Consider the following 22,432-nt stretch of genomic DNA (forward strand, 5'->3'; position numbering starts at 1 on the left):
TAGGACACTAAAGTGACATTCTATTAAGAAAGTATATGGACCTTTTAGTGTCGCCATGAAAATAGCTGGGTGCTAGCAGTATCTTATACAGTGTTAAACATATTCTGTGAAAGATAAAGAATGGGAAAGGATTACTTTGTACAAATAGTTGGTGGAATTATATCTGTGAATTGACCATAGTGTACAGGCATTTCCTGTGTGTATACTGACATGCACAGTACATAGACCAAGCCAAAGGTAAATGATAGTGTCTAAACCTGTCAGCCAATAAGTGAAAATCACATGTAAGCTGGGGAGAGATGCAAATTTGAAGGCCTTTGCTCTCTTATATTATGTTCTAGTATTTTGATAATATTTGAAAAATTGAAAATAAGTGTCAATTGCTATTGTAATTATAAAAAATGTTCTAAATAAATAACATTTTCAAACCCATATGTTTGACCTTACCCCTCCACCCCCCCCCAATCTAGGTGATTTTCTTTCTTTTCCATTTTCACTGACACACTGAGTAAATCACCTCACCTCCATCTTTTCCTCCAGTACAACTCTTCTTAAGCTTTCTTAACAACCCAGTACTGCCAAATTCAGTCACCTATTCCAGGGACAAAAAGGAGGCCAGTATGGTGGGAGCAGAGCAAGCTAATGAGATAGGAGGTAATATGCCCATTGTACAGTGGCCACATATGTAGGCCAGTAAAGAGTATGGGTTTTATTTTAGGAGCAGTGGGGACTCATCAGCACAGTGGTTCTCTGTGCTGTTGGGCCCAATGCCTCCTTGTCACATTGTAAAGAGCCATTTCCATATCTTAAAAGAAAATGCTTAGTTTTGTGAGAAAGAGAAAGAGAGAGTGCATGTAAGCTAGAGAGGGGCAGAGAGAGAGAAGAGAGAGAATCCCAAGCAGGCTCCACACTCATTGCAGAGCCTGATGCGGGGTGCAAACTCACAAACCATGAGATGATGACCTGAGTCAAAATCAAGAGTTGGATGCTTAACCAACTGAGCCACCTGGGTGCCCCTACTATGTGTGCTGTCATATAATAAACTACCTGGAAACTTCACATCTTAAAACAATGATTTAATATTTCTGTGGACTGACTGTTCTTCTTTTGGTCTCACTTTGACTCACTCATGTGACTGCTTTCAGCAGGTGACTGGGCTGGGCTGGGAGGTCCCAGCAAGCTGGTGTCAGGCACATGGCTGGGGTCTCAGTGCTGGTGTTGGCTAAGCACTTCAGTTCTCCTGCTCATGGCTCTCATCGTCCAGCAGGCCAGGCCTGCTCCTTTACAACCTGGTGGTTCCTGGCAGTGTCCAAGAGGGCAAAGGAAGAAGTGTAAGGCTGAGGCTCTGGAACTCCAACAGCCTCCCTTCTCCCACATTCTGTTGGTCAAAGCAATTCAACCCATAAGTAGGTGGGAAATAGACTCTCACTAGAAAAATTAGCAAAGTCACATTGCAAAGGGGCAAGGACCTAGCATGCATGATTAATTAAGTGTTCATTAGCATAGTAATCTATTGCATCTATCTATGCAATGATTTCAAGTATATATATGTATGTATAGTGGCTGTTTATACTATAGCAGACTATAGCATGAAAGAGAAAGAAAATGGAAACCATTTATAACATAAGTAATATTTTTAAATATTTTAAAGCTCAGGTAAAACTGTGCTAGAAGATATGAGTAGTCACTTGCTTGTACATACACATAGAATCACCAAGAATATGATAGCTACAAAAGGCTGATTGAATCACACATGATATATCAATCATTCAGATACTGTAAGTCATATTGCCCATGGTGTTGGGATTTTTCTGAAATGGTGAGAAACTCTTAGGTTTTTGAACAGAACAAAGTACAGTTTTCCCTCAGTATAGACAGTAGTTGCTTTCCTCGAAAAATCAATATATATTAAAACCATGAGAAAAAGAGCCCACCTGTGTTTGTATGTTAAATGGGGTTAGGTTCTAGGCTCGGGTAATTATAAGTAAAATTTTTTAAGTTTATTTATTTAAGAGAGAGTGAGTGTGAGTAGGGGAGAGGGGCAGAGGGAGAGGGAAAGAGAGAATCCCAAGCAGGCTCCATGCTGTCAGCTCAGAGCCGGATGGATGCAGGGCTCAATCCCACTACTGCAAGATCATGACTTTAGCCAAAATCAAGAGTCAGACACTCAGCCAAATGAGGCACCCAGGTGCCCCTAAAAAAAGGATTTTAAAAAAATCGCTCATTTTAACTGGACCAAATTTACAGAGTTGTGCAGCCATCACCACAATCTAATTTTAGAACATTTCCGTAACCCGGCCCCTCCCCACCCCACCGCAAATCTCTAGTGACTATATCTGGTCAGTCTTCATTTCCACCCCTACCTCCAGAAAACAACTAATCTACTTTTTATCTCCATAGATTTACCTTTCCTGAACATTTCCTATAACTAGAAGCACATAATATGGTCTTTTGCATCTGGCTTATTTCATTCAGTACAGTGTTTGTGAGGTTCATCTATGTTGCACATGTATCAGTAATTCATCTTTATTGCTTGGGTAGATTTTCAGTAGAGGAAGCTGGGTTTTTACCTGATCTTGTTATGTTTGATTGAATGTCACAGCATTTAAGTGGGTTCAGATAGCAGATCCCAATTTCACATTTTCGAAGTTAGTACCTAAATATGAAATATGGCTCCAAGTTAGGGGCTATTTCTTAATCATCTACCATTACCAAACAGTTACCTTATAAGTGATTAATCAAGTGATTGATGGCAGTCATTTATAAAGTACTTTCTATATGGTAGGCATTATTTCACATTGTGATCTTACTTAGTCATCACAGTAACCCTTTGAATGGGTGGTTTTATTGTCCCTGTTTTGTGGATAAGGAAACAGATGCTCAAGAAGTACCCATGGGATGCCTGGGTGGCTCAGTTAGTTAAGCATCCAACTCTTGGTTTCGGCACAGGTCATGATCTCATGGTTCGTGAGTTAGAGCCCTGCCTCAGGCTCTGTGCTGACAGTGCATAGCCTGCTTGGGATTCTTTCTCTCCCTATCTCTCCCCTCCCCAGCTTGCTTTCTCTGTCTCTCTCGAAATAAGTAAATAAACTTATAAAAACATACTGTTGAAATTTTTGTTATCTTACTGTGCCTAATTTAGAAATTAAATTTATCATAGGTTTGTATATACAGGGAAAACATGCTACACGCAGGGTTTGGTACTCTCAGTAGTTTCAGGCATCCACTGGGGTCTGGGAACCTGTCTTCTGTGGATAAGGGAGGGACTGCTGTATGCCAGGAAGGTTGTGAGTGCTGAAAATACTTCCCTTTGAGGCTCTTGGGATTGCTGTCTGATCCAGTTTGTAAACCATGCAAGAAAATCTTATTATAACTTTATAGTCATGCTTCTTTTCTTTCTTCTTTTTAACAATGGCAGCATTGATCACTTCATTCCCAAGCTTGGCTAGGAGTTGCTTTTGTTTCCAAAAAATCAAAGTCATCCTCAAAAGACAAGGCTTTAAAAAGAAAGTCAACAGGCTCTGACCTGAGGGTGACCTCATGGCTGTCTTACAAAATAAAGGGCAATGGCTTTGTGACAGGATTTTCCTTTTCTGCTCTGAAGCTGTATCCTCTTGCTTTCAGGGGCATGGCTCTATGCCAGGGGGCTGTCATCGTAGCAGTCTTGACTATCTGCTAAATAGGGAGAGCATTACCATTTGGCTGTGAATTGCATTTCACTTATTATACAAGGCATCTGTTGGCTTTTTGCTACATAACACACTACCTCAAAAGTTAGTGGCATAAAACAAGTTTATTTAGTTCAGTCTCCTGCAAGACAGCAGTTGGGCTGGGCTCAGCTGGGAGGTTCTTCTGTCTTGGCTGGGGCCATTTGTGTGTCTGTGAGCGGGCTGAGTACTTGTTGGTCTAGGATGGCCTTAGCTGGGATGCATCATCTCTGTTCAACTTGGTCTCTCACCTTCCATCAGATTAACCCTGAATTGTTCACACGATAGCTGGGCAGGGGTGCGAGGGTTCAAGTAGAAGTTCTCAAGGCCTCTTGAGCCTGATGAGGTTTGGAACTGGCACATTGCTACTTTCACAGCATTATGTTGGCCAAAGCAAGTCACAAGGGCAGCTCGGATCCAAGAAGTAAGAAAAGAGACTCCACCTCTTGATGAGAAGAGCTATAAAGCTACATTGCAAAGGCTGTGGATCCAGGGAGGAGTGAAGAATGGTGGCCCTTTTGGCAATTCACCTCATACTGTATTAGAAATAGTATGGATTTGGCAGCAGGTGGCAGGTTTGACTTCTGGCTCTAGCTGAGTGGGTTCAGGGAAGCTACTTGTCTGCGACTCCCTCCTCTCCTCATTTGTAAACCACTGGTGGGATTATGAACAGGATTAACCGAAGTAATGTGTGAAAGAGCAAGCTCTGGAGTCCAGCTGGCTTTAAATTCTGATTCTAACAATCTACTAGTAAGCGACTTTGGGCAAGGTATTTAACCTTTCTGTGCCCCTGTTTCCTAATATGTAAAATGGGAATAATAAGAACAGTAACCTAATAATATGTAGTTGTCATGAGGATAAAATGAGTTCAGTAAAATTTAAAAGATTGCCAGGCACAGAGAAAACAGTCAGTGCACATTAACTGTTGTTAACATGATTAACATGATGCCTAGAAAATAGCAAGTCTGTAAAAGGAATGTTGTTACTCCCCATGGTCCCTGCTGAGTGACCATTTGTTGCTTGAATAAATGGAAGGTGGTATCCTTGTTACTAATTTCTGGGTATTACATATGGCCAAGAATGGACTCTCCTCATCATTCTAAAAATACTAGCTCCTTTATAAAGTAATAAGTATGTGTAAAAAATATAAAGATAACTCTTAGAAGTAATATGGTGAGCTCAGAACTTGAGAATGCGCTATTAAGAGTCTTCCAATGCTGAAGAAGCTGCTAGAATCACAACCATAGTGACCAAAAAAGAAAGGAAGACTGCAAGTATCCAAAAATTCTCTTGAGAATTAATGTCTGAATTAATGTCTGAAGGATTGGAGGCCATTTAAAAACATGAAAATAAGGTTCAATTGATTCTTTTTTAAAAGAACCTACCTTTAAAATAAGTTATCAGCCCTCTTGGTTGTTTAGGAACAAGAAAACCAAAGACATACACTAATTCCAGAGCCAAAAGATGTTTAAACTGTTAATCCCTTAGAATAATAAAAGGGTTATCCAGGAAATGGGTGAAACTGAGCTTTCTTGAAATCAAATTTATGTGTCAGAAATCAAGTACTATGAATTTTTCCATTCTTCTGCACGGAATATAATCTATCAGTGATTGATAATGGTCTAAAGCAGAGGTCTGCAAATTATGGCCTGTAGACCTAGCTGCCTCTTTTTGTAACTTTTTGAAATTTTATTGGAACACAGCCATATCCATTCCTTTAGATTTTGTCTATGGACACTTTTGCACTCTTTCACTATAGCCAAGTTGAATAGTTATAACACAAGTGTAATATTTATACCTGGCCCTTTAAGAAAGTTTGCCAACCCCTGTTCTGAAATCCTAGAACCACCCCAATTATGTGGGAGGAAGTATAAGGGAAGCTTAATGATTAAGTGTAGAATTTGGAGCTGTGCTCACCTGAATTTAGGACCCAGTTTTACCTTTTTCTAGATATGTGGCTTTGGACCTTTCTAGCACTGGCCATTGTANNNTTGTATTTTAACCTTCTAAGCCTCAGCATCCTCCTCCATGAAATGGAAATAATAATAATAATAATAAATTATATATATAATATTATTATTCATAACAAGAGAGTTTAAATAAGATAATGCATTCAAAGAGTTCAATTCAGTGACTGGCACAGCTACAGTGAAAAGTAGCAATGAAGTAAGAACAGAATTGTATTGGTAAAATGTTCCTTACGTCCAGAATGGAAAACTAAGAATGAGGGCAGTATGTAAGGAAGAGGTGGGTTGAGACTGGCCATGTGGGGGAGTTAGAGACTGCTGAGAGGTTAGACTCAGACATATGGAGGGCTCTGACAGAATATAGTGAGGAAAGGTAAGGTAGGGGTGCTGGAGTCGAACAGATGGGCTTGAATCCCCTCCTCCAACTTAAAAAAAATTTTTTTTAATGTTCATTTTTTAAGAGAGAGAGAGAGAAAGAGCGAGCAAGACTGGAGGGACAAAGAGAGAGGAAGACACAGAGTCTGAAGCAGGCTCTAGGCTCTGAGCTGTCAGCACAGAGCCCGACACAGGGCTCAAACTCACAGACTGTGAGATCATGACCTGAGCCAAAGTTGGACACTTAACCAACTGAGCCATCTAGATGCCCTTCCTCCTCCAACTTTTGCTAACTCTGGGCACCTGGGAAATTTCCTTAAACTCTAAAACTCTAAGGGTCTCAGTTTTCCTGTCTGTTAAATGGGGAGGTACCCACCTCACCAGGGTTTTTGAGAGGATTAAGATGTTGTGTGTATGGCTCTTAGCACAGGGTGAGTATTCAATAGGGGGTAGCCATTATCATTCAGGATTATACTTGAAGGATGGATTCAGGAGGAGAGGCAGCTGGCAGTAAGTGAGAAAACAGAGAAGAGACATGTATCCAGGTTGAAAGCGAAGAAAAGAATAAATCCAGTTTCAGGCAGTGATAGTGAGATCGATCAAGACAGGCCTGATCATCAGAGCCTTTGCCAGAAGTTTCCTTTTGCACAGGCCCTGACTGATTTTTCCATCTTCCCCGAGCAGAGGGCAGGCCTTGAAGGGAGTGCTCCAGATCTCTTGATCTCTTGGAGGCATGACTGTGAAGTTAGGTTGCAAATAATTTTGATACCAAGACAGGACTTTTAATGGAGGTAGAATTTTCATGAAGACTGCCTGTTCCTTGCTGAATCTTTGTTGACATTGACTTTCCTGATCTTCTGTTTATAGTTATAGCTGCCTTCCCTGGGACCCCTGGGCAGCCCAGAGTCTATGCGATTTGGAGGACGGAAAAGGAAATCAACTAGGCAATTGTTAAGATAGAACTTCAGCATTTTTCTTAAACTGAAGGTTGATTAAAAGTCCAATACCATTCCTATTCTGTCATGAATTGGGTTGTATTCTGGTGGCAAATTAAGTTGGAGACACATAAATATCATCAGAAAGATTAGACATTACAGTTTGCTCCATATTCTTGGTGATCTGCTGACATCTAGCCATGCCTTTGGATTAGCTTAATTGGAACAAAAAGATGAGAACTTAATGAGATAGTAATTGGACAGATAGATTAAATAGAGCTGGCTTAGTGGTTGTGTTGTAAATTTCACTTGAAAATTCTTTACAGTGCAGCTCTGAAAATATTTTGGTTAATAAGTAAGTCAGTAATTTTTGCTGTAAGCAATTTTTGATAAAAGGTTTATATTGTCAGCAGTAAAAAGTAGTATGAACTCAAAAGAGTTTGTTTCAGCTGGATGTGTTAAGTATGCAGAACTCGCCAGTCCCATATCTGCTAGATGACTCTCTCACGTGACAGAAAACCCCATTCAAACTGACGTCAGGAAAAAGGTTTGTTTGTTTGTTTGTTTGTTTGTTTGTTTGTTTATGTATGTCTCTCCCATGGGAAATCTTCCACAGCTTGATCTGGAGGTCCAGATGATGTCTTCATGACTCGGTTCCCTCTCCATCTCTTAATACAGTTTTCTCTGTCTTGGCTCTACCCTCAAATAGTCCCCACCTTGTGACGCTAACCTATGTCTCGTAGGCTCAAGCATGCCTGAGAAAGAGAAAGTCTGTCCCTGAGTATCTAATTGAACTGACTCAGGTCAGTGACCTACTTTGGAAGCAATCCTTGGAACTAGGGGAATTTAGTAGGCAGTGGGCTGTTGGGCAAAGGGAAGGATCTCTAACCCAGGGCACATAGCTTTAGAATTGGGGAAGGGCTGATCCCCGGAAGGAATTCAAGGTGCTGTTACCAAAAGAAGGCAGAAGGGATAGTGGGCAGCTATCTTGCTTAGGACTCGTTATGCTGCAAATATCAGGAAACTGGCTTAAATAATGAAGGGGATTCTTTGGTTCAGGAAACTAGAAAGTGCTGAGGTAGAAAAGGAAGATTTCAGGATAGGTTTGATTCAGAACTCAGTGATATAACCGAGGACTTGGTTCTCTTCTGCCTCTCTGGTTGGCCTCTTGCAAAGTTGGTTTTATCCTCAGGCTGGCTTCCCTTAGAGTGGCAAAATAGATACTGTCCCTGGCCTAGGCTCTTCCCCTGGTAACTACAAAAACCAGGAAAGAATGGTCAACATCAGTAAGAGAAGCAGAAGTAGGGTCGCCTGAGTGGCTAAGTCAGTTGAGCATCTGACTTCAGCTCAGGTCATGATCTCACAGCTCATGAGTTCGAGCCCTAGGTCAAGCTCTGTGCTGATGGCTCAGAGCCTAGAGCCTGCTTTGGATTCTGTGTCTCTCTCTTTCTCTGCCCCTCCCCCACTTGCACTCTATCTGTCTCTCTCAAAATAAATAAACATTAAAAAAAAAAAGAAAAGGAAAAAAAATGATATCCCAGAAACCCCAGCACATCTCCCCTCATACCTTATCAGTCTAAAATTGATTATGCACCCATTCTTCATTCAGTGAATCTCTTGGGCCAAGATAAATAAACGTGGACCAGGTTTAGGTCTAGGTGGCAGGGTGGGATTATCTGGACTGCCTAATCGAGATTCACACCTGGAGCTGGAAATGGGGTTAATCCTCCATATTCATCACAGCAACCTCCAGCTGGTTGGCCTCTGGATGTTGAATTAATAACCATAGTGGGGCCACAGCTTACTCATTTCTTTATCTCTTGTTTAACAGAAGCGTGGTACATAGTAGGTCCTCAGTAAATGTTTACTGAATAGGGCCAAACCGGACAGGGCACTGTGCATAATTTGGAAAGAAATCAGGAGGTTTTTGCATGACTAAATGATGCCTGAAAATAAATCTTATCTCAGCTTTAAATATGGATTAAATGCAGGGTCTGGATGGAGGTGATAAGACTTTCTGCCTCTTTTCCTATCCTATCCCACGCAGCATAAAATTTTCCCTTTTGCTTTGGTTGCTCATCAAATTCCATTACAATGAAGAGTATTGTAAACAAAAGTTAGTATCAGGAAACTATTTCTAACTCCTGGTAAGTCATTTGATGATCTCATGACAGTAAAATTTGCTACTATGAATAATTCCGTAAAACAAATCTATTTCTTCTTAGAGTCCTGTGCCATCTTACAGTAATTGATTGTAGTTTTTTAATTTTTTAAATAAAATACCCAAATATCTTTTAAAAAGTATAAGGGCTGTGGTCAGTGAAGGAAGAAATTCTGTTTCCTGGCCTTGACCAATAAGAGAATTAGAAATACCATCAGCTTTTGTTTGAAAAACTTTTCTAAGGAGTGGAAAAAATAGTCACAGGAAAGGTGTGGTAGAATTATTTTAGCGTTACTCCTTTTACTTCAGAACACTTTTAGAAGTGAGCACGTGGCCCACGTTGAAAGTCTTGGTCTATACTTTGTGTTATTAGTGCATATTTTTAAGTTCTTTTGAGAAGTGTTGTTTTTCTTTAATGAAATTCTAATGCAGTGGAGAAAAATATAACTTCTGTTTGAAGTTTGCTGTGATAAGTATTTTGGCATCTGGCTATATTCCAAGTGTGTGCTCATTTCTAGCGTCAGTTATCACTTTTGTCATGTCTTGGGGGTGGGTCTTGGGCGTCTGGAAGTTTATTGTAGAGAAAAGCTGTGTGGGAAAGGAGACTATGACATTCTAAGTGCATGTCATACTCACAGCCTTAACTTCAGCCCTCTGTCCCTGCTTTGTCCATGTCCCCATCATCCTGGCTACAAGTGCTTGAGCCAGGAATAAGTGTCACACCCTATGGGCAGCCTCTTGAGGATGCCAAGTGGCTATGGAAATGATCTGACACAATTGCTCTGTGCAACAGGAATGGCCCATCCTGAGTAGTATCTTATCAGTCCAATAAGATTCTTGCTTCTAGGGAGTAGCAATGCCAAAAGACTGAGTCCCACATAGATTGAGAACCAGAACTGTTGTTGAACCACAAAGCTACACAGGAGATGAGGCTCCTGTGGTTACCCAGGCCTGTGCCCTGAACAGCCATGGACACTGGTCCATTTCTCCCTGAGACTTGCCCCCAGTCAGAGGAATTCCCATATTCCTTCCACTCCTGCCTTTACACTAATCCCATGTGCTAGAATATATTCGTGTTCAAAAATATTTATGGCCTGGGGCACCTGGGTGGCTCGGTTGGTTCAGTGTCTGACTTCAGCTTAGGTCATGATCTCACGGTTCATGGGTTCGGGCCCCGCTTTGAGCTCTGTGCTGACAGCTAGCTCAGAGCCTGAAGCCTGCTTCAGATTCTGTGTCTCCCTCTCTCTCTGACCCTCCCCTGCTCGTGCTGTCTCTATCTCTCTCTCAACAATAAATAAAACGTTAAAAAAAATTTTTTTTTAATATATTTGTGGCCTGTCCCTAAGGGAGGCTTTACCATGTGACTGCTTTGGTCAAAGCAAAATGTGAACATGACATATGGCATTTCCATAAGAGACAAAGCAGGGTTCACCATATCCTTTTCACTTACTGTGATAACTAGTGATATTTTAGCAGAAGCTCGTCAGCCTGAATCCCAGAGTAAAGACACCATGGAGCAGGGAGCTATAGCTGATTGAAATGTTCACATAACATGAGTGAGAAATAAACCATTGATGATATAAGTTTCTCAGATTGTTGTTTGCTGCAGCAAAATCTATCCTAAACTGATTTGTAAAAAATTCCCAGTAACCAAAGTAACCCGAACNCAAGTTTCTCAGATTCAGGTGTTGTTTGCTGCAGCAAAATCTATCCTAAACTGATTTGTAAAAAATTCCCAGTAACCAAAGTAACCCGAACAGATTTCTAAACCTTGCAAACCCGAAGAGTCTCAACAAACACAATGCCATAGCAAGCCATACGTCAGTGCACTAATCTCACAGCGTGTGCTTTTGACCTTTCTGGGATGGAATTACATTCATTGCCTGATGCAGATTTAGTGACGTTCCAATGCTAGTGTCTCTTTCCAATTCTGCACCTCTGATCTGCCTCTTATATATGTACCCAACCTGAACATTAGGACAAAGAACTGTCTAGGTAAAACTCTAACATCTGCCTTTTCTCTCTATGGGGTTTCAATCTTTTATAATGATGTTCTCCACTCCCAAATTTTATTACAAAAATTTTCCGGTGTATAGAACGAGGGAAGAATTTCAGAGGGAACATCCATCTATTTACCACTTAGATTCTACATTTACCATTTTGCTTTATTTGCTTGGTTACATATCTGTCCACCAATCCATCAGCCCATCAGTCTATCCATCTACCTTGTTTTTGGATGTGTTTTAATGTAAGCTTCAGACTCATGATGACATGATGATGTCTTATCCTTTGGCATTTAGTCTTTTTCCTTTTAATTCTGGATTTTTAAAAATTGCTTTTTAACCTTGAGGTGGTCTTAGCTATTTCCTCTGCTTGCTGAAACTTACACACACTCACCTTTTAACAGTCACGAATGCAGTGTGTTTGTCCGCATTACGTAAACCCTGGGTGCCCACACTTTCTTAATTTCACTCTTTAATTTTTCTCTCTATTACTTCCTCTCTTATCTCTTCACTCACCACAACTTTTCATTTGCCCTCCCTTCTCTCTTTCAGCTCCCCGGCAGATAATTTTTAAACTAAACAACAGCTGAACAATATCCCCACTGTTCCATGTGTCTGAGTATGCACGGCACGTCCACACTTGCCCAGAACAGAAGGAAAACACAATTTCTTCCATTTTATTTCTTTGCATCAAAAGTGATTAAATCTGTCTGCATGACCTTTATACATCAGACCATTGGGCTATTTTAAAAGTCTATTTAATAGAGTAAGTCAAGCTGCATTCCCTTGGTAGAAGGAATCTTTACCACCAAACACTGCGGTAAATGCCAAGGGAACAATGCATCTTTTGTAGGACAGGGAAAAGAGAGACACTGCCATCTTACAATCACTGAATTGTTTAAATTATTTTATGGCAATTCATGCTAGATACATATTTGCATTGTTGTACAAGTATTTTCTTAGTTGGGTTAAAGATGGCTTTTTGAAGGCAACCCTGCTCTTGCAAGGCAGACTTAGAAAGCCCCGTTATATGCTCCAGTACATTTAATTTTATTACCCTGGCCAGTAGTGTTTCAATTTTTTAATAAAAGGCTATCAGCAAGGAGGTAAAAGACTGCAAACAATCTCCAGCAACTCGGACACTGCTCTATTTTATGGACTAACAGCTATAATAAAGCTTTCAGTAAAAAATCTTAAGCAGCACTTTCCTTTTTGGTAAGAATCAATTTTGCAAGTCTTTTTTTTTTTTTTTTTCAGCCTTATCTAAGATTATAAAGCTGAGTTGGCTATTTTTAAGTGAAGGGGGGAAGAAAAGAAAAAAAAAAGGAAAATTTTCCTGGTAAAATATTATGAGAAGAAAATGAAGAGAAACTATCCAGAATTATATTAGCAATCCCTAGTTTTAAAAGTCAGAAATCTTGGGGCTCAGTAGGTTAAGTGTCTGACTTCAGCTCAGGTCATGATCTCACCATTTGTGAGGTCCAGCCCCACATCGGACTCTGCACTAACAGTGAGAGGCCTGCTTCGGATTCTCTTTTTCTCCCTTTCTCTCTGCCCCTCCCCCATTTGCATGCACTCTCAAAATAAATAAATAAACTTTTAAAAAAGATGTCAGAATTTTTGTAAATAAGCTCTTTCTTGCTTTGATGTTTGAGAGTTGAATGGTGAATTCATTCATTCCTTTATTCATCACCTGTTGATTACCTACACCATGCAAGGCACCCAATTAAGCACTAAGAATATAAAGAAAAGAGACTGTGCCCTGTCCTCAGGAAGTTTATAGTTCAGTGGGGGAGATAGGCATGTGGGCCAGTGGTTATATTATGGTTATGTCTGAGGTGCTATGACAGAGTGGCAAATGCGGAACTGTGGATTCAGGTCTGGGAAGCCTACTATAACCTGAAGAGGGTGAGAATGGTCAGAAAGTCTTCCTGGAGGCATCTAAAAGGACAAGTGGGGGTTAGCTGATTGGAGAAGAAAGGAATAAGAGTTAAAACTCTTCCTGTTGTAAGCAATAAACAACCCAATGCAAACTGGCTTAACCAAACAAAGAATAGGGGTGCCTGGGTGGCTCAGTCGGTTAAGCATCTGACTTCAGCTCAGGTTATAATCTCATGGTCTGTGAGTTCAAGGCTGTGTCAGGCTCTATGTTGACAGTTCAGTGCCTGGAGCCTGCTTTGGATTCTGTGTCTCCCTCTCTCCTGCCCCTACCCCGCTTGTGCTCTATCTCCGTCTCTCTCTCTCTCTCTCCATCTCTGAAAAAATAAATAAGCATTAAAAAAAAAGAAAGAAAGAAAAGAACATATTGGCTTATGTACCTGAAAGGGCCAGGGGATTTGGGCTTTGGGTATAGCAGGATCCAGGGCCTAGTACAATGTTGTTAGAACTGCCATTGATGGTCTAGCCAATAGCATCTCCCTTCTTCCTTGCTAATATTACCCCAAATTTATTCATTCTTTTTACTCCTGTGTCCTTCAGGAGTGGCTGGACTCAACTAATTATATTTGTAATGATCCTATTTCCAAATACAGTCAGATTCTGAAGTACTGGGACTTAGGACTTCAACATATGAATTTGAGTCGAGGGGGACACACAGTTCAATCCACTACACCCTGTCTTTCTTTCCTCCCTGTCTCGGATCTCCTGCTGGTACCTCCCACTGGTTGGGATCCTGGTTGAAGTGAACCATAAAATCAGCCTCCTAAGGCACAGAACGGGATGAGAGAGGTGTACACCTGAGGGGAAAAGAGGGAATTTCCAGCAGACTCTGTGTTGCCTTCATTCTTGGGAAGGATCTTTTCACATGGCAACCAACACCTCTAGACTTACTTGGTTCTCAGCTTCTGTTATCTTAAAAAGAGTGGCAGCAACCCTCTACCTCCCAGTTTCCATAGTGGTTGTCTTAAAGTAGTTGACTGGTTCTGTTTCAGTTACAAGAGACTTTCAGTAGGTCCAAAAGACAGATATCTGGTGTTCAACCCAGTTGCCTTCTTATCAAGCCTTCTCCCCCAGCACCTAGGACGTTCTTTCCCTTGTGGTTTACTGGCTATCTATCTGTCTCTTAGGGACTGCATTCACTGGCATGTAATGAAAAGTCGAGAACAATGGTAATAAACCAAAGCATTTAGTTCCCCTTACATATCAAGATGTTCAGAGTAGTTCAGGCCTCAGCTGGTGCAGAGAGTTAAGGAAGTCATCAATGGCCCAGGCTTCTTCTAACCTCCTGATCCACCATCCTCAGCCTGTGGCTTTTGACCTCATGGTTGAAAAGTGCTGCTCCACTTCCAGCCACACCTCTGTGTTCCAGACCAAAAGAAGTAGAAGGAAACTTCACGGAAGAAGGGCAGCAGAAATTAAGAAAGCAGAACTTTTTCAGGAAGCCATAGGACATGTTCATTTCTATCTCACAGGGCAGAACCATGTCATGACTGTCCCTCCCTTGCTACATGGGAGAATGGAAAATACTGTTGTTGTTGTTGTTGTTGTTGTTGTTTTCAACTGTGGGCTGATTGTCAATCAGGTTTCTGTTAATAAGGATGGAATAGAGAGTGGCTTGGGTGGACAAGTGGCAGGGTCAGCCAAACTGGCCAACGGCACCTGCATGCTTGGCTTCCACATTGCAAGATGGTACCCAGACTGAAGTAGTGGTATTGTGAAGGTTCAGGTGGACTGAGGGAAAACAGTAAGTACAGTTACTCAGAATCAAGGTCCAGATTTAAATAAAACCCTTCTGTGACAGTTCCAAAAGCATGTAGTAAGCCTCCTACTATGTGCACTATCCTTCATTAGTCCCTGCCATCAGAAAATGTGCTTGTCCAAAGATGACTGGAGGAGGGGCAGCTGGGTGTCTTAGTCAGTAAAGTGTCTGACTTCGGCTTGGGCATGATCTCACAGTTCGTGGATTCGAGTGCCATGTCGGCCTCTGTGCTGACAGTTTAGAGCCTGGAGCCTGCTTCAGATTCTGTGTTGCCCTCAATCTCTGCCTCTCCCCTCCTTGCACTCTGTCTCTCTCTCAAAAATAAACAAACATTTAAAAAATTAAAAACAAAAAACAAACAAAGATGACTGGAGAAATGTCTTCAGAATTCTTTACATCGCCCCAAGTTATTGTTTGTTGATGTACTTATAAACTTTATAAAGGACTCATGCATATTTCATCTAACACAAAAAATCAATTAACCTCTCTTCTTTTGTCCTACTCAGACATGTGGACAAAGAGTATAATTTAATTCTCTCTTCTTTCTTTTCCCTTTAGAGAAAAAGAACCAAGTTCATTGCCTGTGATTTTCTGACCGAGTGGCTATACAAGTAAGTTTTGCGTGTGTTTGAATATTCAGTGACCCTAAGGATTCAGCAGTGTTCATTTGCAAGCAGAATAGCAACAACTGACTTGAATTTTTGCTTATTGTTTTCTTGTCAATCAAACATATGGCATCGTTACCAGTCAAAATCCAAAGAGGACAGGGGAGTCTTTCACAGAATTCTTCTCCATTCCATTTGTGGAGCAGTGGCTGAAGCATCAGTAAGTACCAACACAGGACCTAAAATAATTTATTCCTATTTTAAGATTATGTTAATGATAGTTTTCTCCAGTCCAGCTAACTCATGTAATCCATCCAGGACTCCAGGTCAGTTATATTTGCGACTCTTGTCTCTAGCTATTTTCAGTCCAGGCTAAGAACATCCTATCCATGTAGTGATTATTCTAGAAGCACTTCAGAAATACAGTAGAAAATTTAAAAATTCTTATCCTAAGTAATTCATCTCTCTATTCTCTCCTCACTCTTTCTCCCTGTCCCCTCTCAAGGTTATTATGTCTCAAGAAATAGGACTAAACTTTTCTAAATATTAATTTTACTTATATAGATCAATTCTACATTCAAAACATTAGAACATAACATAAACTTTAAATTCTCTTTGATCATCATTCCAATCTGAGTTCTTCTTTCTTCACAAAAGTAATCAGTTTATAGTCCTTCCAGAGCTCTTAAAATTGGTTAACTATATAAAATTAGATTATATCATATAAAATTAATTGTACTAATTGCTGTGAGTGATTTCTCATCAATGTAATGATGATGATGGCAAGTAACATTTATTGAGTGCTTGTATCATTGTTCATTGTAGCATTTAACACTAATGAACTAACTTGATCCTGATAACAATGCCATTACTAGCCTTATTTTGCAGATGAGGAATTGTATGTGTTATTTTGCAACTTTTGTTTGATTTCAAATACATGCTTTTGAGATCTAGCCTTGTTGATTCAATCACATCTAATTCCTGCCTTTGATGGTGTTATAGTATATTTCTAGATTTCCATATAATAGCGTCTCTAGATTGGCATAATTCACCCATTCATACAATAAGTACTTGCTGAGTACTGCGATGTGCCAAACATCATTCTAGGTGCTGGAGGTAAAGCACCTTCCTTGCCTTTATGGAATTTATATCTTAGTGGGGGATGACAGACAATGAACAAGGAAGTGCTATAGGGAAAAAGAAAGCAGAGATGGGGGAATACAGAATATTAAAGGGGCTTAATTTTGCATAGGGTGGTCAGGAAGGATCTCACTTGAAAGATGACATTTAAGCAGTTGTCCACTATTTTAGGTCATAGGTGGAAGAAAATTCAGTTTAGAGAAAATTATGTGTATTTAACTTCTTGCTTTGAAATGTTTTCATGCCAACCCTTTGTGAGAACAATGTAAGGAAACCAAGGCATTAGAAAATTAAGCAAAGCTTGTGAAATCTCCTATTAAATGGAATGAAAGACCTTAAATTAGACCTTTAGCCCTTGAATATCACTTTTTTCCTTAGATATGCCCTTCTTGAGAATAGTTGAATAGATTCTTGACTGACTTTCTTAACTTGGAGAATTAAATATACCCCAGGTTTTTTGTTTTTTTTTAAGATTTTTTAAAAAGTAATCTCTGCACCCAACATAGGACTTGAACTCACAACCCTGAAACGAAGAGTCATATGCTGCACCAACTGAGCCAGCCAGGCACCCCATTATCAGCTTTTCGAAAATCAGGGGTGCCTGGGTGGCTCAGTTGGCCAAGCATCTGACTTCAGCTCAGGTCATGATCTCATGGCTTGTGGGTTCCAGCCCTGTGTCGAGCTCTGTGCTGACAGATCCAGAGCCTAGAGTCCGCTTCAGATTCTGTCTCCCTGTCTCTCTGCCCCTCCCCTGCTTGTGCTCTCTCTCTCCTTCAAAAATAATAAACATTAAAAAAATAAAATAAAAATCTGAGACTAGCTACACAGTGAAAGGAGAATGAATGATAATTGGAAAACCCTGGATTTTTTTAGCTTCCAACCTGTGCCTAATTTTGCCCACTATGAAAATGGAAGGCCCATAATGTATTGAGTATAAATGATTAATAAATAGAAGAATATCATTCTCCAAGTTATTGCTTTGCCTTGAAAATGAAACATTTTCCCACTTCTAATAGCCAATGAAAAAGAATCTTAAAGATATGAGAACTTCTCTAAGCATCCTCTCAAATCCCTTGTCATTTATTATAAAAATATCTTATGGGGCGCCTGGATGGCTCAGTCAGTTAAGTGTCTGACTTTGGCTCAGGTCATCATCTCATGGCTTGTGGGTTTGAGCCCCATATCAGGCTCTGTGCTGATAGCTCAGAGCCTGGAGCCTGCTTCAGAGTCTGTGTCTCCTCTCTCTGCTCCTCCTTCACTCACATTCTGTCTATCTCTCTCTCTCTCTCTCAAAAATGAAGATTAAAAATTTTTTAAATATATCTTAATTTAAAATGGGTGCTAACTTCCTCTGGCAACTCATATAAATACCCTGAGAAGTAGCAAAAGTGACCATTTGACTTTAACACCACAAGAACAGAAATGCAAGAGCTTTCTCCCTAACTGGCATTTGTATTTTCTATTTCTAAAACCTTTCAAAGAGATGCCAAGAAGCATGATAAAACTTTAAATTATATTAATCTACTTTGATGCAATAAGTATTTTATTGAACACCTACCAAGTACAATGCACAGAGCCTGGTATTATGGAATAAATAGAGATGAATAAAATATGGCTTGGCTTTGGTAGTAAGAGAGACATATTTACAATTAACTATAGTTTCTGTAGTGGGTGTTATAATACAGATGCTAAAGCACTAAAGGGAAGTGGGGAAGCACAAGACTGTTCACAGACCCTCCTGACAGGCCTGGAGCCAACCCAGGGCACTGGCCAAGCTGGTTGGTGTCCAGATTTGGTCGTGAGAGGAAAGGACTCAGGTCCTATATCCTTCTCAAAGATACCAGAAGAGTCAGAGAGGTAAGTAAGAACCAATGTTCTTAAAGAGAACAAGAGCAGGAGCTGGAAACAACATCTAATCCAGGTTTTATGAAACTTAGCAGTATCGACATTTAGCGCCAGATAATTATTATCTGATGTTAGGCTGGCCTGTGCATTGTGGAATGTTCAGCAGCTTCTATGGCCTCCACCCACTAGATGCCAATAGCACCTCCCTAAAGCCATCACCATCAAGAATTTCTCCAGACACTAGCAAATATCAGGGGCATGAGGGATCAAGCAGAGTGGAGAGACAAGATAGCCTTGGGTTGAGAACCTCTGACCCAGTCCAGTGTTTTTCTACCCTGTCTGCACCTTAATGTCATCTGCGGGGGCGGAGGGGGTTGTTGCCTGGCTTCCCCCAAGACCTATCAAATCAGACCTCTTAATTCAGGGAATGGCCTGTGTATTGGTTTGTTTGTTTGTTTGTATGTATGTTTGTTTGTTTGTAATAACTTCCTGGGTGATTCTAATATACAGCCAGAGTTTAGCCCTCACCCATAGAGCAGAAGAAATGCTGTGTTTACATAAATAATTATGTTATACTATTAATAAAAAGTATACTTGAGGTAGTAAATAGTATAATTTCACCATTCCTCTGCTAAGCACTTTTATACGTTATTATCTCATTTAATCTTAGTGACAACATTAAGATGTAGGTCCTAAAGTTTAAAGGAGCTGGGAAGTTGTAAGTGAAGTAAGGTAGGACTTAGGCAAATATGGGGATTGTTGAGGGCAAAATAAATGGGTGTTTTGAGTAGGGCTTAAGGGTACAGATTGGAGGAAGATGAATTTTGAGGGAAGACTTTGTCAAAGTTTTCTAAAGGAAGCAAAATATAAACTACCACTTCCGGCAGTTCTGGGCTGAGGTTAAGAGCATGAGTTCTGGGGACAGACAAACCAGTGCTCAATTCTCTACTCTACCAGCTTACTAGCCATATGACCTGGGTAAGTGTTTTTAGCTTCTATTACCATATAACAAATTACCCCAACACTTAGTGGCCTGAAACAATAAACACTTATAATCCACAGTGTCTGTGGATCAGGAATTGAGGTACAGCTCAGCTGGGTGGTTCTGGTTCAAGGTCTTTCACAGGCTACTGACAAGACGTCACAGGGGCTATAGTCTTCTGAAGACATGACTGAGCCTACAGGAGCCACTTTCAAGTTGGCTTACCCACACGGTGGCAGCTGAAGGCCTCCATTTTTCTCCACATGGGCTTTCCATGCACAGCTTGAGTGTCCTCACCACGTGGTAACTGGCCTCTTTCAGGGTGAGAGACTCAAGACCAAGAAGGAAGCTGCAGTGCCTTTTGTGACCCAACTTGGGAAGCCAAACACCTGCACTTCCACCACATTCTATTCATTAGAAGTGAGTCACTCAGTCCAGCTCAAGTACCACATTCAAAGGGAGTGTGATTAGGCTCCACCTTTTGAAAGAAGAAGTATCAAACCACATGAGGACATATTTTAAACTTGTTTTTTAACCTTTATTCATTTTTGAGAGACAGAGAGAAACAGAGCGCAGGCAGGGGTTGGGGCAGAGAGAGAGGGAGACACAGAATCTGAAGCAAGCTCCAGGCTCTGAGATGTCAGCACAGAGCCCGACATGGGGCTCGAACTCAAGAACTGTGAGATTATGACCTGAGCGGAAGTTGGATGCTTAACTAACTGAGCCAACCAGGTGCCCCATATGCAGACGTATTTTTAAATCACCACTTCAGGTCACTCTCTAGGTCTCCATCTCCTCGTTAATGAAATGTGATGATTATGGAGATGCAGCAAAATGATACACCTACAAATGAAATCATGAACAGGCCTAGTCCGGAGTAACATGTGCCTTTCTAGTGGCTACGTTGCCATCAGAGGACACTGTGGACTTAGGACGAGAGATACAGCAGAAAACGGTACTCAGTGTCAAAGTCAGGAAGGTGGGAGGAGGCAGGACTTGCTCCAGGCACAGGAAACCAGCATAGCTGACTCATAGAGCATGCCGAGATACAGGGTGGGATAGGAGATAAGGCTGGAAGGGAGTCGGGGTGGATTTTGTTTTTCCGTAAAACCTTGAAGTTTGGGCATTATTCCATAAGCACAAGAGAGTATTAAAAGATTTTGAGCAGAGGCATACTGTGAGCAGGCTGCTTTGGCAAGATAACTCCCAAGAGTTCTGGGACCACCTGATTACATCCCTAAGGTCTTGAACTGGGACAACAGGAATGGAAGAAGGGCCCTGGGATGGGTCCAGTGAATGGATGAATTTGGGAGTGAAGAAATGTGCCTGAAAAGGTGAGATTTGCTGGGCAGATGGAGGCCCAAGATAGAACCAAAGAGTCCTGGCTGGAAAATCAGGCTCAGAGGTAAAGATGAGGATTTCTGTCTTGGGCATATGGAGATTGAGGCACCTCTAGTACATCTCTATTGGAAACACTGGCCTGAAACTCAGAAATGGCGTCTGTAGAGAAACATTGATTTTGGAATCAAGATTCCCATGTCAAAATACAGACTGAGCCACAATGGGCTACAGCTGAACTTTGGAGTGCCCCAGACTTGGTTCCAGGGGTTCAGTGAAGGAGGCACGTACTCTGAGTCATGTGGTCGGCATTGGTAACCACGGCTTGTCTTGTCTGCAAAGCAAATCATTGTTTCCATTTAGGTTTTATGTTGAGTTGTTCAGTGGGGAGGGAGTAGGGATACTAGTTTTCTATTGCTGCTATAACAAATTACCACAAATTTTTAGCCAATGCAAAAGTTATTATCTTACAGTTCTGGAAATCCGAAGCCTGACATGGGTATCCCTGGGCTAAAATCAAGGTGTGGGCAGGGCTCCATTCTTTCCTGTAGGAAAATGTGTTCTTTCTAAGGGAGAACACATATTCTTGCCTTTTGCAACTTCCAGAGGCTGCTGCTACCTCCATCTTCAGAGCCCGCAACGTGGTATATCTCTGATCCTTTCTCCTTAGTCACATCTCTCTTACTGTCTTTTGCCTCCCTTTTTAACTGTTACGTACTTCTGTGATTACATTGGCTCACCCAGATAATTCAGAATATTCTCCCCATCTCAAGGCCTTTAATTTAATCAATTCTGCAAAATGTACCATTGTAACATAATGTAGGTTATAGGAATTATGATCCTTTCATGTTTGGGTGCCATTTTTCCGCCTACCTCAAAGAGTAATGGAGAATATGGGAAAATTGGAATTCCCTCACTAGTAGTGATCACCTACATTTTCTTGGGGAATCACTGATATTTTGAAATGGTATTATGGGTTTTGCCAAAATGATACATGCTTAGAGAAAAAAATAAAAGTAAAATGAAAAAGGTACAAATCCCCTAAGAGCCTGCCTCTCAGATGTAACTATTGTTGACATTTTAGTGAACTTCTTTTCAGAGACTTCTCTGTGTATATTTCTACAAATATTAGGTATAAGAAGCTGTATGTCTTCCTCTGAGACCAGAACTACAAGTGAGAGGAAATTTGGGGTGAAGGGAAAAAACTGAGCAAGTTGACTGTGGGTCCTGTCATTCTGATTGTTCATGTAGGTGTAGAGGCATCTGCTGGGAGGGAGGCCCAGGCAGGTTCTGGAGGCTTGTAGGGGAGGGAAGGGGGTGTGCAGCAGCTGCTATGGTGAAATTGGTAGGGAATCAACTAGGGATAAATAGGGATGGCCCAGCTGATGGCCTGAATTTGTGGTGCATATAAACAGCCTGCTTATGTGATTATCGCCAGTAACCCTCTGCAACCCTGGAAAGGGGGTGGAGAAAACAGATGGTTGGGTAAAATCAGGGCTAAAGACTAGCAAAGCTAATGTTAAGTGAAAAGTCTAGACTGGGCCTAGGGGGTCTTTTTTTTTTTTTATAGTTTATTGTCAAGTTGGTTTCCATATAACACCCAGTGCCCATCCCCACAAGTGCCCTCCTCCATGCCCATCACCCCCCCCTCCCCCCACCCCATCAGCCCTCAGTTTG

At 41.0% G+C, this 22,432-nt stretch overlaps 1 protein-coding gene across 1 annotated transcript in view; it reads left to right on the top strand.

The window, feature by feature from the left end:
- The window catches only part of IQCK (IQ motif containing K), an 86,230-nt gene that overhangs the window by 15,231 nt on the left and 48,567 nt on the right, over window positions 1-22,432 (top strand). The window contains exons 5-6 of the mRNA XM_077773341.1: window positions 15,404-15,456; window positions 15,593-15,670. Of these exons, the coding sequence (XP_077629467.1) occupies window positions 15,404-15,456; window positions 15,593-15,670 (131 nt within the window). The remainder of the gene's footprint in view (window positions 1-15,403; window positions 15,457-15,592; window positions 15,671-22,432) is intronic.

The sequence above is a fragment of the Crocuta crocuta genome, unplaced genomic scaffold (assembly GCF_008692635.1).
Source record: "Crocuta crocuta isolate KB4526 unplaced genomic scaffold, BGI_CrCroc_1.0 scaffold16, whole genome shotgun sequence".
Classification (NCBI taxonomy): Eukaryota; Metazoa; Chordata; class Mammalia; order Carnivora; family Hyaenidae; genus Crocuta; species Crocuta crocuta.